The following is a 19,643-nucleotide window of genomic DNA, read 5'->3' as shown; positions in this document are numbered from 1 at the left end:
TCCAGTGAAAAGTTCTAGGTTGCACAGTAAAAAAAAAAAAAATCATGAACAGCATATCTGTTCTACTTCCTCACTTTTCAGGTCAATCATATTCAGAATCGAATTTTCATTAACTTACTAGCATCTCTTTCTGTGATGCTTGAAAATATCATTTAAACAAAGAACTTAAAATGTCAATAGACTCAATGAGAAATATCAAGATGTTTTTTCCAAGTCAGGCAGAATTCACTAAACACTGACAGCTGGATTGTATTTTCACATAAGAACATGTAATATGACCACACTGTCACATTCTAAAGCAAAAAGGAAAAAAATCCCTAACACAAAATTGTTTGTTTTGAATATACATCATTAGTTATCTTAGCTACTTAGTTTTTCCTTGTTTATAACTAACTGTGAACTGACTGAAAATGGCTAACATTAAAACCTTTCCTTGTTTATAACTGTGAACTGACTGAAAATAGCTAACATTAAAACAAAGACTAGAAACATCACCAAAACAATTAAAACAATTCAGAATTATCAAGTAGGAACAAGTACAAAGATTTAAACATATACCACAAAGCTATTTTAAAATCATTACTTAAAAAAATGTTTTTGAAATCATTACTATGATAATATAAATGCCCTACTTTGGGTTCTTACCTTTTTAAAAACTTTCCTGTCTTTGCTGTTTCCTGATCTCCTCCATCAGGATAGAAAGAGGACCGCCCCCTAGATTCCTCTCTTGGAGCATTCTGTGGTGTGATTGTCTTTGCAGGGCTTCTTCGTGAAGGGATATGATGAATCGGACTATTCTGGGAAGGACTATATCGACTAGACCCATTTCCAACGGAACCAGATCCAGACCTTTCGGGACTGTGCTGAATGGAATGTGAATGCTGAGAAGGGGTATTTTTGGCAGAGTGGACTGTACTAAGCATGGGGGCATCTGAGCAAGATGAACTCTGACTGGGTGGTGTAGCAATAGGCGAAGGACTATGAGGTGATCTCGGACTATTATCATAAGCTGAAAGGCCAGGCCAAATATCCCCAGATGTGGCAGATTTATTAAACTCATCAATAGACTCAGATGGATCATGTTCAAATGTATCCTTTGGTTCCTCCTGGGATTTGCTTTTCAAAGGACTCTCTTCTTGGGGTTCCCCTTCAGCTTTTTTGGTTTGTTTTTCCTGAGACCCTCGTCTTTTAGAGACAGGAGATTTGCTATATGGGGACGAAGAACGAGATGATGATGATCTTGGAGACCTAGAGGATCTGTATGACCGGCGAGATCTGCTTCGGGATCTTTGAGAAGAAACGGATCTTCTTTTTGGACTCCTGGAACGTGACCGACCTCGTCTAGGACTCCTAGAATGCCTTCTATTCCAGACAGGTCTATAGCCACCTCGATGGTATCTACCACCTCCTCCTTGATAATACCCTCTACCCCTTCCTCTGTACCCATAAGGCCGTCTCATTCCTCTATTATTCCTGTAATCTCGACGATAATCTCTAGAATAAATACGATCTCTACTACGAGACCTTGAATATGTCCTGGAACGAGACCTAGAACTAAAAATGAAATAAGTATCAATTTAAGAAAAATAAAGTACTTCATTCTACCATTTTAGATACATCAGGCTGATTAAAACATATACATACAAGGTACAATTATAGATACTTAAAAACCTCATTTGTATGAAAGTTTACTGTTTCTGGCATGTTTAAAGCTTGTGTCCAAAGTACACAATGACAGTACAATTATAATAGGCCTTGGGAAAGTAGGCATAGGAAATATGAGAGAGAATATCAATATATGCAACGGAAGATTATATAACACAACTAGGCTGACACTAAAGGTCATAGTGTAAAAGAAATTTAAATGGCACCATCAATTGCTAATAAGGAAAATGAAATTATATACAGTGAAATGCCACTGATATTCAGCAAAGCTGATTATTTAAAACAGAAAAATTATGAACTAGTATCAATTCTCAATAGGCTCTCCTTTCTGTGCTATGGACATTATTATCTGAAGAAAAATTAATCATTTTTAAACAAGAGAAAAAGGAAATCATCCTTTAAAAAAACAGACTCAGAAAGGGAAAATGAGAAAACAATAAATATTATGATTCAGTGCCAAAGAATTCTTAAAATATCCAGTTCATCTCTTAATATGGAAAAATATAAAGAGGCTCATCGTGTATTAGCACAGTACAGTAAGGATCTCAGATCTTGAGTCACAGTTGATAACTGGGTTACAACTTGGACAATTCTCAATTTCAATTCTAAATGAGGATAACAAATCCAATCCGTGGAGTTTTACTGAGAATGAAATACATTAATGGAGTTAGCACTATATACTGTATTAGTAGCCACTATTTCATTAGTCAAAGCACCAGAAACACATTAATTCACCTGTATCTCTTCTTTCTAGAATGTGATCTTGATCTTGATCTAGAACTAGATTGTGATCTAGACTTTGATCTTGAAGAATGCGATCTAGAATTGGAGCGGCCCATTTCTTTTCTCCTAATCAAATGAAAAGGAAAAGGGTTAAATCAAATGAAAGGGAAATAGGTTAAATCAATACAGATAAAGATATTTTGATATTTATTTCCTGATGTCACCTGGATTTTTTCAATCATTACTGTTTTCAAATGAATACTTATTTATAAAACAGGTATATTATCTCTAAATAAAAGTTTTCACTTGCATAACAGATACTATATACTCAAGATAAAATATTTCTATGAACTAAACACCTATGTGCCTCAATCCAAAGACACTAACTATAGAAGTCAGAAAGAGCATCAGTGAACAGTAGTGTTACATGTTTTTCCATACTCAATACAAAGGCCTACCTACCTCACCTGTAAAAAGATAAAATTATATGAGTATTGCAGAAAAGAAACCTGAAAATAGAACATACAAATGTCACAATACAGGCTAGAGAGATGGCTTAGTGGTTAAGAACACTGTCTGAGATGGGCAGGGCTGCATCAAGGAGGGAAGTGGATACAGGGTCCCAACCCTAACCAAGAAGCTATCTACAACGGACACCGCCAAGCACAGGAAAAATCAATTTTCTCCAAAGGAGTCTCAATGGGTGTATTAATCAACTTCAGGGCATGTCCAAAGAATACTTGACCAACACAAAATGAACTCAAGGGTATTTCTGCAGAGTCTACAGTGTAGACTTTTTGTCTCATTTTGCTTTGGCTATTTTTTTGTTTTAATAGTCTTTTGCTTATTTATTTTGATTTGTGTTTTTGTGGGAGTGTTTTTCCTTCCTTCCTTCCTTCCTTCCTTCCTTCCTTCCTTCCTTCCTTCCTTCCTTCCTTCCTTTCTATTTTTGAGTAACAAAGGCTTGGTGGTAGTGGCCCACGCCTTTAATCCCAGCACTTGGGAGGGAAAGGTAGGTGGATCTCTTTTGAGTTCTGGGACAGTCAGGACTATTAAAGAGAAACCCTGTCTCGAAAAACCAAGAGAGTAAAAACAAGGAAAGTCAGGCACTAGAATCTTAATTTTTCTAAGCACTGATAGAATCAGACCTCACTAGATACAGAAATCAGCGGCAGTACTGATTTATAAAATGTGCTTTTCCTTAAAAAAAAAAAAAAAAGTGAAATCATTGCATGTACAAACCAAATGTCACTATTTTAATTTTTCAATGATTCAGAAGGAAACACACACACGCAAATACACACATACATACATATATATGTATATAGTCTTAGACTTTTAAATTTATTTTTGCCATATAAGTTGAACCCTAAACAACACACATCATAGACACTAAACCCCAGGCAGTCAAGCTTCCAAATACAATCAACCTCTGACTGCTCCAGAACTTAAATACTAATAGCTTACTGTTAAGTTACATGCTGTATGCTGCATTAAAAAATGCAATAGAAAATTTATTGAAGAAAGCTGCTCACATGAAGATATCAGTATTATAGTGTACAACAGCAACAAAGTAACTATGAAATCATTATAGTATGTACTAGAGTTAATGAAGTCACTATTTAATGCTGCGCCTTTATATTTATTTGTGTGTGTGTGTGTGTGTGTGTGTGTGTGTGTGTGTGTGTGTGTTTGGTTTTTCGAGACAGGGTTTCTCTGTGTAGCTTTGCACCTTTTTCCTGGAACTCACTTGGTAGCCCAGGCTGGCCTCGAACTCACAGAGATCCGCCTGGCTCTGCCTCCCGAGTGCTGGGATTAAAGGCGTGCGCCACCACCGCCCGGCTGTGTGTGTGTTTTTAAGACAGGGTTTCTCTGTGTTGCCCTGGTTGTCCTGGAACTCGCCTGTAGACCAGACTAGCCTCGAACTCAGAGATCTACCTGCTTCTGCCTCCCTAGTGCTGGGCTTTAAAGGCATGTGCCACCACCGCCCATCTGTATTTGTTTATATTTTTCAAAAGCAAATGAACCTGTGCATTATTGTCATAAATCTTAACTTGCATATATTTTATAGTGATAAAGAATTATCTAAGCATTTACATGCAAGTAACTTTTTCCATTTTTTTTTTTCAATTATTTCTAAACCACATGGTCTACACATCTTTTCAAACTGCTACAAAGTTTTTAAGCCATCCATGTAACTAACTCTCAGCCAGGTGGCAGACCTGCACTCTCAGGTACTGAGAAGGCTGAAGCAAAAGGATCTCAATTTCAGAGCCTAACCAGGATAATGTGAGTTCAACACCAGCCTGGGCTACTTAGCAAGCCCAGAAGAGGAGAAGAAAAAGAGAGAAGAGGGTTAATGATACATAGAGCTCTGTAGTAGAGTACTTGCTTAGCAAGCATTAGGTTCTAGGTTCAATCCTTAGAGTAAAATAAAAATAAGAACTGAGCATGTAATTGCTTCACATGCATAAGGTATGGGGTTTGTTCCCCAGCACTTAAGAGGGGGTGGGGCAAACGGAAAACTAAGTTCATTTATTTAAATTTTTGATCTATGTGTATGGATGATTTGCCTTCATATTTGGTCTCATACATGCCTGGTACCCCCTTAGGCTGGAAGGTGTCGGGTCTTCCAAAACTAGAGTTACAGGTAGTTGTGAGGTACTATGTGGGTGCTGGAAACTGAACCCATGTCCTCTGGAAGAGCAAGCAGTAAGTACTTTTAACTGCTGAGCCATCTCTCCAGCCTCTATTTATTTTAGTGTGGGTATACAATGTGTGTGTGTAGATGCAAAAATGCCACAGTCTACATGTTAAAATCAGACAACTTTATAAAGAGTTGCTCTCTTCTTGTTCCACTCAGTGGGTTGAACTGAGGTTGTCAGGCTTCCACAGCAAGTGTTTTACTGCTAAGTCATCTTATCTCACCAGCTCAAGTTCAATGTTAGTCAAGGGCCAATTGTATAACTTTCCAAATTTCTTTCTTTCTTTTTTTTTTTCTTTCTCCTTTTTTTTTAGTTTTTTGAGACAGGGTTTGTCTAGTTTTGGTGCCTGTCCTGGATCTCACTCTGTAGACCAGGCTGGTCTTGAACTCAGAGATCCACCTGGCCTGCCTCCCGAGTGCTGGGATTAAAGGCGTGCGCCGCCACCGCCCAGCTAACTTTCCAAATTTCTAACTTATTAGGCAACATAAGTAATCATATCCATAAAACTCAATTTACTAATCTTGTAAGAGCCTGTAATTCTCCTATATTTAAATCTTAACTCTCATTAAATAATTCTGAGGGCACTTATTTATTTAGAGTTTGTTATTATAAAACAATACTAGAGTACATTATGGAAGATAATAAGTTGAGCCAAACATGGGGGCACAGGCCTTTAACCCAATACTTGGGAGGCAAAGGAAGGTTGATCTCTGTGAGTTCAAGGCTAGTCTGGCCTACATAGTGAGCTCTAGGCCAGCCAGACTGGGGGGAGGGGGGAGCGAACCTGTCTCAAAAAAAACCAAAATAAAAAATGGAGAGGTTTTGACCTGAGCATGATGAGAAAGGAGTGTCATCACAGCACTGGGTATCCATCAGGGCTACAGAACAAGACTGTCTCAAAAACCGAGGGGTGGTGGTGGTTTCCTTTTGTTTTTAAATGGCACTTTGTGTCCTGAGTCTTAGGAAACACATTTATAGAAGTGGAAAAAGCTAATACACAATGGAAAAATGAAAAAAACAGTTTCCTAAAACTAACTCAAAATCTGAGTTTACAGAAAACACCCCCACCCCACCCCCAAAAAGAAAAAATGTTCCAGGCAACTTTGTTTGGTAGCACTAGGGGCTAGACCTAGGGCCTTGTCGTATTAGGCAAGCACCTACTTCTTGAGCTCCATCTCCAAGGCCAGTTTGCAACACTTTGAATCACTTCATCTGATTTAGGTTGGCAGCCAATTTTCTCAAGTAAGTCAAAAGTAAAACCTATAGAACATGAATGTCATTTACCTTGGGCTTTATGCAGGATCCAGAAGTCAGTGATGTCTCTAAGATACTGCCAAGATTCTTCCTGTAGAGAATGTTACAGGAAATTAAATTCTGAATTCAAATTCCTAGCAAAGATTTTTTTAAAAAAAGAGTTTGAGTTTATGGTAAACTAGATATGCACTACTTATAATGCATATATTAGGAGGACTAGCAATAAATTACTTAGCCCAAACCTCCACTCTGGCCTCTCCAGTACTAAAATACAGGCATGCGCCTTGCCTGACTTAGGAAACAGTAAACTTTTATCATAACAATTTACCTAAGCTGATCATGCTGGGAAATAATGCTAGCACTTGCAAAGCGAAGCAGGAGGATGGTGATTCTGAGGTTAGCCTGAGCTATGGAGTACAGCCTATGCTAGCTATGTGACAAAGAGACCAGAGAATATGGCTCATTGGTTAAGAGCACTGGCTGCTATTCTGGAGGACTACTGTTCAATTCCCAGAACCCAGAGGGTGGTTCATAACCACCTGCAACCAGTTTCAAGGGATCTGCACCCTCTTCTGGCCTCCAAAAGCACCAAACACAAACCTGGCGCAGACCTAAATGTGGACAAAACATAAAATAATTTGACCAACAACAGTAACACCTACAATCCACAAATTAGGGCAAGAAGGCAAGAGTCAGTTTAAGTTCATCCTCAGCTACATAGTGAGTTCCAAGCGCCTAGGCTACATAAGATCCTACACAACCGTCAAAACCAAATCTTTCTAGACATAATGCAGCAAAGTGTCATGTAACTGAGAGCTCATTTCTAACTGTGCCACCTGACCTTTAGGGAACAAATGTCACTGCACCAGGAGAATCTCAAAATCATCTTCACATATGAAAACAAAACATGTAAGCAGCCTGGAGTTAATAGTCATAATGCTATATTTTTCTAACATCTACAACAGCTCTGCTTATTTTGTTTTTTGTTTTTGTTTTTTTTGTTTTTTGTTTTTTTTTGTTTTGTTTTGTTTGTTTTGTTTTGTTTTGTTCTGTTTTGTTTTTGCTTTTCAAGACAGGGCTTCTCTGTGTAGTGTTGGCTGTCCTGGAACTCATCCTCCTGCCTCTTCATCCTGAGTGTTAGGATTAATGGTGTGTACCACCACAGCCCAGCTCTGCTCATTTTCTTAAAACTTCCTATTATCTAAAACCGATTTTAAAAAATTCCTTCAACTGCAACCACAGTAACTTATGCCAAAACCATTCTTATACAAGTATCAGATTAACCATCTAAGAAAGAGGCGGCAATGACAGAGTCTATAGGGAATCAATACTCCTAAGCTAATTGGCCATTACTATGGAAGTAAATTTAATGTTATGCACACACTTATCAATACTGAAAAGGTTCCAACTTTGTGAATAATATACAGAGATTATCAGTTATATTCAAACAAAGGTCCAAAACCACTAGAACAGAAATTGCTCAGATTCTTTTATATTTCTTGGGGCAGGGTGTTTGTTTTTGAAGGCAGAGTTTCTGTGTAGCCCTGGCCATCCTGGAACTCACTCTGTAGACACTCAGAGATCCGCCTGCCTCTACCTCCCAAGTGCTGGGATTAAAGGTGTGCACCACCACCATCACCAGAACAGAAATTAAACTAAAGAGTATATAACTGTTGTTAAGAGGCCAGCACATAAATAGATTTGAGTTACATATACTAAAATAAAAATCCATGAATCTTACTATGCAATAATCAAATTTAAAAATGCTATTTTGGAAATACAAAGAAGAAATAGCACAATTAAATGTGTCAATCAATAATTGCATCCCACAAACAGTCATTGCCCTTCACCTGGAAAGATTTAGAAAGTAGTGAAACCAAAAACCCAAGTGGACTTTGGCACAAAACTAAATATATTTTTAAAGTTTGTACAAGTTAGGTTTTTTAAATACCGAAATCCCCAAGTAGATTCTAGGAAAACTTAACTTTCTAAATCGGTTTCTGTGCTAGAGCGACGCAGCAGAGTGAGTTTGAAGTCCTTGCTGGGCTGGCACTTCCCGTGAGTTGAATCCCAGGACCCACCCATGTAAATAGCTAGCGAGGTGGTGATGCACACCCGTCCTCTAAGAGCTGGAAGGCAGACAGGAGCCCCAGGAGATCACTGTCAAGTCAACCCAGAGAACTGCTGAACTCTAAGTTCCATCAGAGACTTATCTTAGAAAAGAAAATTGAGAGCAATAGGGAAAGACACCCCACCCCCACCCATACACACATAGGCGTGCACAGCCATACTCATTGATGCCCATACCACACACTACACATAAAACTTTATTCTGACTTAGAAGTCATTATCACTGATTTCATCACTAGAAATAAGAATTTTAGCTAACACTTGGCCTAAACATTTCCAAACAGCTAATTTCAATCTGTATATTCATAGAATCAACTGCCAAGTTTCTTTAATCCAAGTCATGACTTTTTTTAAGGTCCAAGAAAATGCACTAAAAAGAGAAAACTGAGGAAAAAATATGGACTGCAGACTGCTGAAACCAATGAGCATATTGCTTGTTCAGATACATTCATGAATTCACGCCAACAATATGTGACATCCAATGGTCAGTATCAAAGACTACCATGCCAAGGGTTGGACACGTGTACTCTCAGCAATGGAGAGGGTGGAGAATCTTAAATTCCAGGCCAGCCTGAGTTACTCAAGGGGATGGGAGGAAGAGAACATCAAATGGTGACAATTACCACACTGGAGGGCTGAAAAAAAAGCAAAAAAAGGTGATGTGTTAACAGGAATGATCAGGAGAACTTAGATAATGAGGTACCATTTAAGCTAAAGACAAGAAAAGCACAAAGACCTCGAAGGTACAAGGTTCTAGGCAGAGATCCAAACTTGACCTATTCGGAACAGAAAGGGTAATGAAGCTGAAGCACTGAGATGAAGAGTTGAGGGTCTTAAGTCAAAGGACATGTAGAAATGGAACACATTTAACCGCCTCCAGTAGGCCACAGCACACAACGTAATTCCACGATTTTCTTTCCTTGTGTGATGTATGCATGTGTGCATGCACGCAGGTGCAAGGCCAGAGGCTGGAATCAGAATGTCTTCTCCAATCAGTTCTCCACAGAATCTCATCACCCTTTAGACTGAAGTGGCTCACAAGCCTCTACCCGCTCCTACCTCCACTCCCTCATACTAGAATACAGGCCTGGCTGTTCAGGTGTGTGCTAGGGATCCAAACTCAGGTTCCCGGGTTTCTGCAGCAAACACCATACAGAACTGAGCCCCTCCATCAACCCCACTCCACCGCTGCTGAGGTTTGAGGAGAGTCCTAATTATCTGATCTACATTTTCGGGTGCTGCCGTGCAGAGGATAATAACCTAGAAAGAACAAGTAGACAAATTGGACAGTTCAAAGCTAAATATAATAGTTATCTAGCCGGGCGGTGGTGGCGCACGCCTTTAATCCCAGCACTCGGGAGGCAGAGCCAGGCGGATCTCTGTGAGTTCGAGGCCAGCTTGGGCTACCAAGTGAGTTCCAGGAAAGGCGCAAAGCTACACAGAGAAACCCTGTCTCTAAAAACCAAAAATAAAAAAAAAAAAATTAAAAAAAAAAATAGTTATCTAGAAAAGATGGTAGCAAAGGGCGGAAAAGACACAAGTCCAGAATTTAGTGTCAAATTATACTTAACAACATTCACATACTTGTTTGGAGTACAAGAATATGAAAGTAAGAAAAACTGATGGAGATCCCAAATTCTAACAGTCTGATACGTAAGCATCTGGGAGAAAGACGTGTTGGTAAGAAAAACAAAGAGAAATGTTTGTGGTTTTTCGGGTACACAGTCACAGACTATAAACAGAACCTGACTGAATTCCAGACCTCGAAGTCTGTGTTTTGGTCACTGCACTAACAGGTGCCTTTACGGGGCTAAAACTCAAGCACCAAATTTTCAACTGCCAAACTTCCCTCTACTTCTAACCAAGGCTGCCTGTTAAAAGACTCCAATTGTAAACAGAGAACAAGTTGCCTCATGAATCTTTAGTTCACCACAGTAAGGAACTCATAAGAAAGTGAGCCAAGTTTTGTCTTTAAACATGAAATCATGCCTGCTGGTGGTGGTAGTGGTGGCGGCAGCAGCACAGACTTAATCCCAGCACTTGGGAGGTAGAGACAGGCAGAGTTCAAGGCCAGCCTGGTCTACAGAGTGAGTTCCAGGCAGCCAGGGCTACACAGAGAAACCCTGTCTCAACAAAACAAATTAATTGGTTTAATTAAATTAAATCCATAAATGTCTTAGAACTCTTTTTTTTTTTTAATGCATAAGATTGGCGAGAAAACAAGTGATTAAAGGAAATGTTCATCAAGCTTGGTGACATGGGCTTGTGATTACAGCCTTTGGGAGGCATGACGGACCACAGGATGAGGACCAGCCTGGACTATCAGATGGAGAGATAGAGATTGGGGGGGAGGGGTAGGTAAGGAGAGAGGGAGAGAGAGAGAGAGAGAGAGAGAGAGAGAGAGAAATTTTGAGATTAGATAGATGATAGATAGATAGAGATAGATAGATAGCTAAATAAGGATTGATTAGATATAGACATATAAGGCAGACAGACAGATAAGTCAATCAATTGATCATTGATCTAGGCATAACAACACAATCTGTAAAACCAATCTCTTGTCCCAGCACTCAGGAGGCAGAGACAAAAGCATCTCAGCAAGTTCTAGGTCAGCTCAGTCTACAATGCAAGTTCTAGGATAATCAGGGCTATTCAATTAGACCTGTCTCAAAATAATTTTTTTTTAAAAATCTAAATAAAGCTGCTCAAAGTAGATTCTTTGTCTTGTGATTTCAAACTTTTTTGTTTTTTCGAGACAGTTTCTCTGTGTAGCCTTGGATGTCCTGGAACTAGTTCTGTACACCATGCTGGCCTCAACTCACAGAAATCCACCTACTTCTGCCCGAGTGCTGGGACTAAAGGTGTGCATTACCAGCAACCAGCTGATTTAAATATATTTAAGCTAAGTCTATTTAGCATACTAGGGCCCAAGTTTAAGCAAATTACTGCCATTCACATCTTTTAAAATCTGAAAAATACATTGTATGTATGTATGTATGTATGTATGTATGTATGTATGTATGTATGTATATTAGGTTCAAATACAGGCTCACTCATTAAATGACAACTCAACATTAGATAAGTTAATCTCTTTCAGGTTTTAATTTCTATAGGTATAAAAAGATATTTACAAGTTTATAGCTAAATAATAAATAGAAAAAGCTAAAGTAACTCACTGGCACATGGTGTATGCTCAGGCATTAGTTATAATTACCGGTTAACCTTGTTACAGGTTTTCTGCAGGCTATCCATAAATTTACTTCAAACAACTCATCTATTTAAGAGTACTCCTATGTTTTCAATACAGCATTAACAAGTATTCTAATAAATTCATTCCAGAAACACTTAATAAAATGTTTGGAATTTTAAAATGCTTCACAGAATGGACAAAAAATATTCAACAAAACACAAAATTCTGAAAATTAGTAAGCATAACCAACCAGAACATGGGAGTTTTCTTACTTTTTTGTTTGTTTTTTGAGACAGGGTCTCTCTGTGTAGCCCTAACAGTCCTGAAACTCGATATATAGACCAAGCTAGCTTTGAACTCCCAAGGGCTGAAATTAAAGGTGCAAGTCATCATGCCTGATTCACTATTTTACTTTTGTACCAGACACTTTCCATAATTAAAAGTGAAACGGGTTAGTCACAAACTTTTAGTCTGTTCCAGCTACTTATCACCCGCCCCCCACCCACCCACATTTTCTTTAAAACATGAACTAAGAACCACAGTGCATTCTAAACCAAGTTGTGCTACACTCCCTGGCTCATGTGGTCTTAAGTTTTATACCATTCTGGACTCCATCTACGAAAGTGGAGACATAACGGATCAAGTAAAATTGAAGTTTTAGAAATCACTAAAACATTAAATGAATGTAGGTTAGTACTATTATTTATGAAGTTCATGGTCAGACTGATTTTCAAAAATCAAGAGTCAAAAATATTAAATGATTATGACTCAGAGGTAATACTCATTAGTATTTTTAAGAATGTTTAGCCAGGCAGTGGTGGCACATGCCTTTAATCCCAGCACTCACGAGGCAGAGACAGGCCAGCCTGGTCTCCAAAGCGAGTTCCAGGAAAGGCGCAAAGCTACAGAGAGAAACCCTGTCTCGGGAAAAAAAAAACAAAAAACAAAGAATGTTTAAGAAGCTAGATACCATATCCTCCAACCCCTTACAATTACTACCCAGATATACACTGGTCTGGATTCTCTTATTAACAAATCAAGAAAGTTACACAGCAGATTTCAGCTAGTGCATAGTGTTCAACTAATTTCAAATCCAACGATCCTTCTTTTACACCACAGATAATCTAATGCAGCTTAGTTTGCTCCCCATATAAGCTGTTCAATAAATCCAACTAGATGCAAGGCTATCACTGATCAGTACTTTCACCCAACCGGCTGTCAAGTCCTGAAATTGTTTACAAGATAAGGTCAGCTCTAGGGATGTGGAATGAGCTCTGTCGACAGAGCTTTCCAGCATGCACAAAGCCCTGGGTTTGATTCCCACACGGTAACTGCGTTTGGTAGTAGCTCAAGCCTGTTATTCCAACACAGATGAAATCTCAGCTGTTTGTATGAACTACGTAGGGACACTCTTTCCATCACGATACACTGAATTTGGTTAGGATGACACAAAAATGCAAATAAACTGCTAAGTCTTTTCTATGTAAAGGTCCTTCATCGCCTAACAGTACCAACTAATCCAGTTAGAGCTATCTAGAATGCAAATTCAGTGAAGACAAGAAACTTTCTTCAGCGTCTCCCTTTTAATATAAAACAAATATCTGTGGCAACAGGGTGTAAGTCTGAAGTGACTAATGCTTTTCATCAGTTCTAGGTGCATTTGCTTTCAATTTGTCTTTTTCAACTCTAATAAAAAATAAAAACTACATAGTATCCCAGAATTTTGGTTTTTTGATAAAGGGTTTCTCTGTGTAACGGTCCTAGCTGTCCTGGAACTCACTATGTAGACCAGGCTGGCGTCAAACTCAGAGATCCGCCTGCCTCTGCTTCCCAAATGCTGGGATTAATGCTGGAATTAAGGGCTTGTGCCACCACCGCCTAGGCCTGATCCTCGAATTTGACCTGATAAACCTAAAATGCTGGGTATTGTGTTGAACGTCTATAACCCAAACACATAAAGAACCCATAGTTTGAAGCCACTTGGGCTCATAAGGGCCAGTTTGGAATACACAGACCCAATATTCTGGCCACTCCTCAGGTCAAGAAAAAAAAAAATCTTAAAACTCAACAGGGACCCGAAGTAGTGACACAAAACTGTTACCCCACCTCTCCCGAAGCTAAAGCAGGAGATTAGCTGAGAGTTCGAGGTCAGCATGGGGCCACAGAGTTATAACCTCAACTTCTTCCTCACCCGTTTACCCCACCAATCACCGCTGCCAATGTCCCGAGTAAATTTCTAAGGCGTGCCAACTCTTACCAAAAAGGCACGTCAGCGCTTGTTATTACTGGAGAATGGGCCCTTCCTACAGGCACCCGTTAGGACCCAAATTTCACTCTCGAAAACACTAACTAGGCACCGACTGCGACAGTCAAAAGTGAACGATTGTCCCAAACAGAGTGAGTTGCTAGGAAACCAAAACGATTCCCCGTAAAAAAAAAAAAAAAAAACTTTCCCGCCAACACCCAGGTGCTGGGCGGTCGGTTACAAACAACAGAGCCGAAGCCTCGATCTGGAAACTTCCACCGGGCCTAAACTGACATGTACCCTAGAGGCGAGGAAAGGCAGCTTGATCGCAACGCAGAAAAGTGGTTGATCCGCCCGCTTCACTTTGTCGCAGGTCACCGTTATTTTATCCAAGCCCCGGAAGCCAGGCCAGGAAGAAAAGACACCTCCCCCGCCCCCCACGCCCTCCCAAGGCCAACGACAAGCCGGCACCCAAGCCAACACACGCGGCCGCGTTGCCATAGGCAGGAAAAGAAAGGAAAAAAGGCACGCCTGCGCAGAACCCCGGGCCGGGCGCGCGCAGGAGTCCCGGGCGGAAAGGTGGGGGGAAGGGTTGCAAGGGAGTCTGCGCACGCGCACGGGGAAGGCCGCACGGTCTCCGGACCCGAGCCAGCCAGGTTCGCAGCCCGGCCCGCGGCTCGCACAGCTCCCCATCCCCCCCCACCTCTGCGGCCCGTGGCGCCGTAAAAAAAAAAAAAAAAAATTAAAGTCATAAAATAAAAAGACACTCAAGAACTGATGATGATGATGATGAAACGCACACCTAACGGCACAGGGTCTCCCCGATTCTCCTCGCCGCCGATCCGTCGCCACGCACGAAAAAAAAGAGTTATCACTCCCCAACCCTCCTCTCTCCGCGGCTCTTCTGAGTCGCTCCGAACGCAGCGCAAGGCCTACCTGACACGCCGAAGCACGAGTTTCGGGATTTCCTCTCCGTGGTGAACTACACAGCGGCCATTTCCCGACTCCAGGAGGAGACGAAAACCATAGAGGTAGCCTCGACGCGCTAGCTCGGCTCCGTCACTTCCGACTTGGGGCGTGGCCTCCAGGGGCCCCGAAGCATCCCGGCAGGCCCCGCCCACCCTTCCGCCCAGGCGCGGCTCGGCAACCGCGGTCGAGAGGGTGCCCCGGGGCTTTCTGGGAAGTCGCGGGGCCGATCTCGCGCGAGGACGTGTCGGTGTCGCCTTGCGCCGCCTGCGTCGGAGCTACGTATCCGCCGGGTGACCCGGCCTCGTTCGGAGGAGCTCCTAGAGCGGTGAGCTGGCCTGGGGCATTCTGAGACGCCTATCCAGAGCACGCCAACCGCAGGAAAAGGCCGGCAGGCCCACGCAGCTCCGTCCGCAGACCCGGAAGCGCCCGCCGCGCTTCCCAGACTGTTCAAGGGCTAAACGCACTCGTAGTTGGAAAACCGGACGGCTTCGGCTGTCTCCGGAGTCGCATCGTATTAACTCGGCGTCCGGGCGGCTCCGGGGACAGGCTCAGGCCGTCCGGGCGATTGCGTCATGGGATGGTTCCTAACTTGCCAGACGCCAAAGCCTGGGGTGAACAGAACGGTGAAGGACGCGAAGCCTTAAGTCTGTGCCGACCCGGAAACCGCACACCATGACTCGATCCGCCAGAATCGTGAATCTGTTTGTAAATAGGCGAGCCCGGGTTGATTGGAAACAGATTACAAAGAAAAAGACCTTGAGCGCGTGTACTTGCTATTCTTTTCAAAGCTGGGCTACGTGAGGGACTAAAACCGTTACTGCTTTGATGTTTTAGGACTACGTTAAATTGATTAAAGGATTTCAAGGTTGTAATTAGCAACCTGTCACTTAAATTCCGCATTAGAGTTTGATTCTGATACTTGTGCCTGCGCAGGGCAGTCCCTGCTCACAATCCGAATTGCCAGCTAAAAGTGGGAGTACCTGACTTTATTGGAACGAATCCTGGTTTCGAGTGTGTTTTAATTGAGCAATCTGCTTCTCATCCGGCTCCCATTCTCAAGCAGTGAGAGCTGCGATTGTGGCGTATGCTGGACTCTGATGGGAGCAAAGCATTTAGCAAGTAGGAGTTCAGAAAGTATTTGTCAAGTAGGCGAACTGTATTTAAATGAAACCAACAAAAGCCCTAACCGTTGACAGCACAACTTTTATATTAATGAGACAATGAATGCTAATAGGTCTTAATCTATTCAGAACACTAAAATCTAATCACTTTGCAGCTACAAGTCCTCTGCAGTTCTATTATAAATATGTTGAAAAGTCATCTTTTCATCTGAGGCACTATAATTTTTTTTAGAAGGGGCGGGGGGCCTTGAACCCAGGGCCTTCCTGGTACATGCAATGCAATTGCCTTACCACAGAAGGACACCTTCCAACCCTAACTTTGATTTTAAATAAATCAATGTACTACCAAAGAATGAAGAAAGACATTGGAACAAATAATTGAATTGAGGCCCTGTACAGGGCTCAGCCAGTAAAGGAACTTGCTGCCAATCCTGATATAACTTGAATTCAATCCCTGGCACTCACATGGTAGAAGTGTAACAAGGCCCCAGACCTTAGCACAACTGACTCCCATGGTGGAAGTACCATTCCGGCTGTAAACCTCAGCCTGTAGACAGCACCACTTGCCAAAACTAAAACAAAGGCCTCATCCAGCGAAGTCCATAGTTGTGGGAAAGTCTCTAAATGTACTAACCTTGCTTTCTGGCCTCTGTAGTTCCTCTTCTGGCTAACTCATCTTGTTAACTAAAGTATGTCAACCCAGGACATGGTTTTTGTGCTCAAAGCTCCTCCTGAGAAATGCTTGGGACTCCGCTGGATCCTGAACACCCAGTGTGGTCACCAGCCGGCTAATAAATGACTTTCCGTTGCCTTAAAGCCATGTCTGAGCAGTCTTCTCTGGTGACTACCCCACAACAGAAGGAAAGAACAGATTCCTTAAGGTTGTCCTTTGAACTCTACAGGGAGCGGTAGCACATACCATACACACTATACACTTAGGCACACACACCAAAAAAAAAAAAAATTTTTTTAAAGAAATAAAGGATGAATTAGATCCATTTGATATCTAAAAACTTTTTTTTAACCAAGCTTCAGGTTCTTGTTTAGATACTAATTTAAACATTCTAGTGTTTGATTTTATTTTTCAAAACCTGAAATGTCACTATTATCGCTCCATTCTTTGTAATCAATCTGTTGCTTTCTGTTACAATACAAAAAAAAAATTGAAAACAGCATAGGAGGAAAAAATCCAGATGAGAATTTCATAAATGAGCATTTCATAAAAATAGAAAATTATTCCCAGAAGAAATACAGATAGTAAAGTTGGCAACTTTACTAATATTCAAAAGAATGCTGCGATAATATTTTATGACTAATAGATTAATGAACTTTATGGTGTCTGCTTATCATCAGCTACACAACAGCTTTGTAGCTAATTTGAGTTCCATGAGACTGTCTCAAAAAAAAAAAAGGATTTGGCCTACTCTATGGAGTCACCATTGATACTAACAAACCCCAATAATTTTTCTTAAAATATACAACTCAAGATTGACCTTATGCGAATAATCCTATTATTTTAAAAGACGATTGGCCTAGGAATATGAGTCAGTGGTAGAGCACTTGCCCAGCATGTTCTGGTCCCTAGATTTAATCTCTAGCAGAGATGGGGAAGTATCAGTCTCAACGGAGAGACAATCTGTAGGGGTCAGCATACACACCTGAGAACCAGTGATTACTGAAACCTATTATCTAGGTGTTAGAGGTGAACTAGGATTTTCTACAGTAGCAGAATTTATAGAATGAATATATAGAGAAAGGGGATCTATTAGAATGACTTACGGTCCAGCTAATCCAACAATGGCTGGCAATGAACAGAAAGTTTAAGAATCCAGAAGTTGCTCAGTCCATGAGGCTGGATGTCTTAGCTGGTGTAGCATGAAACTTAAAGAGTCTTATTAATAAAAACAAACCCATGGCCAGTTATTGGGGTTATTCAGTTATTCCAGAATGCTGGAAGATCAGAGAAGCAGAATAAGCCACAGCCTCACCTCGCCAATTCCTCAGCTGATCCTGTTTCCTCAGACTGGAAGCCTCTGAGTCCTCATGCAGAATGAATCTCAGCTGAACTGCTACTCAAAAGCCTAAAAGCTTAACCAGCTCTAGTTCCTGATCCTCATGCCTTATATACCTTTCTGTCGTCACTTCCTGGGATTAAAGGTGTGAGTCACCATGCCTGGCTGTTTCCAGATGAGTTTATTAAGGTGCACAATATATTGGGGATAATGATAAGATAAAAGGTAGATTTTTGGATTTACTAAAAAAAGAGAATATGAATATGATAAGATAAAAAGGAAGATTATTGAGTCTACTTTTAAAAAGGAACTACTTGTTTTAAATAGGATAAGTGATGAAAATTTTTATCTGAATTTGTCAAATGATAATGGACTGGACATTGTTAATGTATATAATGGAGTTTTTTGTCTGAATCTGTCAAATGTTAATGGACTAGACATTGTTAATGTAATTCTTGACTATATATATTGTATATATTTATTGGATATAGTTTTCTTGTATTAGTTATAAGCTTTTTTAAAATTTTAGACAAAAAAGGGGAAATGTGGTGATATTGTGTTCCCCAATATATTGTGCACCTTAATAAACTCAACTGGGGTCAGAGAACAGAACAGCTGCTAGATAGATATAGAGGCCAGAAATGGTGGCACACACACCTTTAATCCTAGCATTCTGGAGGCAGAGATCCATGCGGATCTCTGTGAGTTCAAAGCCACACTAGAAACAGCCAGGCATGGTTACTCACACCTTTAATCCCAGGAAATGATGGCAGGAAGCAGAAAGGAATATAAGGCGTGAGGACCAGGAACTAGAACTGGTTGAGCTTTTAGGCTTTAAGTAGCAGTTCAGCTGAAATTCATTCTGGATGAGGACTCAGAGGCTTCCAGTCTGAGGAAACAAGATCAGAAGAGGAATTGGCAAGATGAGGCTGTGGCTTATTCTGCTTCTCTGATCTTCTAGAATTCACCCCAATAACTGTCCTTGGGTTTGTTTTTATTAATAAGGCCTTCTAACAGTTCATGCTACAAGCTGGTCTTCAGTAGACTGTGGAATCCTGAAGAAGGCTCTAATGCCAGGGAAGGAATGGGCTTGCTAGCAAGGCAAGGGCAAGCAGGCTCTTATATAGGCTTCCAGCAGGAGACAGGGACCACATTAAAGGTGTGTCTTCTTGCCTCAAGATCTGAATTAAAGGCGTGTGTCTTTCTGCATCAAGATCCAGATTAGAAGTGGATCTTCATACTTCAAATTAAGTAAAAATCCCTCACTGGTGTGCCCTCCATTTTTTAATTTTAGTTAATTGCAGAGGTAGTCAAATTGACAACCAAGAATGGCCATCACAAGAGGGTTACAAAACAAAACAAAGTATTTCTACCTTTGAAACTCAAAGGTGCTCTATAGATCAGGCTGGCCTGGAACTCACAGAGATCCTCCTGCCTCTGCCTCCCAAGTGCTGGGATTAAAGAATGCACCACCACCATCCGGCTTAATATATTTTTTAAAAGGCAAGGCTGGGGAGATGGCTCACTGGATAAGAGCACTTGCTGCATAAGTTTGAGGACCTGAGTTCAAATCTCCAAGACCCACATAAAAAGTGGGACACAGTCTACCTGTGACCCCAGCACTGTAGG

At 41.0% G+C, this 19,643-nt stretch overlaps 1 protein-coding gene across 4 annotated transcripts in view; it reads right to left on the bottom strand.

Moving 5' to 3' along the window:
• Positions 1–15,001, bottom strand: part of Bclaf1 (BCL2 associated transcription factor 1) — a 34,801-nt gene extending 19,800 nt beyond the window's left edge. Inside the window, exons 1-4 of one of the 4 annotated variants that reach the window (XR_008221235.1) lie at positions 14,849–15,001; positions 6,378–6,438; positions 2,401–2,514; positions 646–1,554 (exon numbers count right to left, since the gene is read on the bottom strand). Coding sequence is in view for 3 of the 4 variants with exons in the window: in XM_052751137.1 (XP_052607097.1) it covers positions 646–1,554; positions 2,401–2,504 (1,013 nt within the window). In the remaining variant the exon portion in view is untranslated. The remainder of the gene's footprint in view (positions 1–645; positions 1,555–2,400; positions 2,515–6,377; positions 6,439–14,848) is intronic. The other 3 variants (XM_052751139.1, XM_052751137.1, XM_052751138.1) reach the window with 3 other exon arrangements.
• Between the last annotated feature and the right edge of the window lie 4,642 nt (positions 15,002–19,643).

Source organism: Peromyscus californicus, unplaced genomic scaffold, assembly GCF_007827085.1.
Source record: "Peromyscus californicus insignis strain IS unplaced genomic scaffold, ASM782708v3 Scaffold_22__1_contigs__length_63687245, whole genome shotgun sequence".
Taxonomy (NCBI): domain Eukaryota; kingdom Metazoa; phylum Chordata; class Mammalia; order Rodentia; family Cricetidae; genus Peromyscus; species Peromyscus californicus.
Note: the sequence above shows the minus strand (reverse complement) of the source record. Positions and strands in the feature narration are given on the sequence as shown.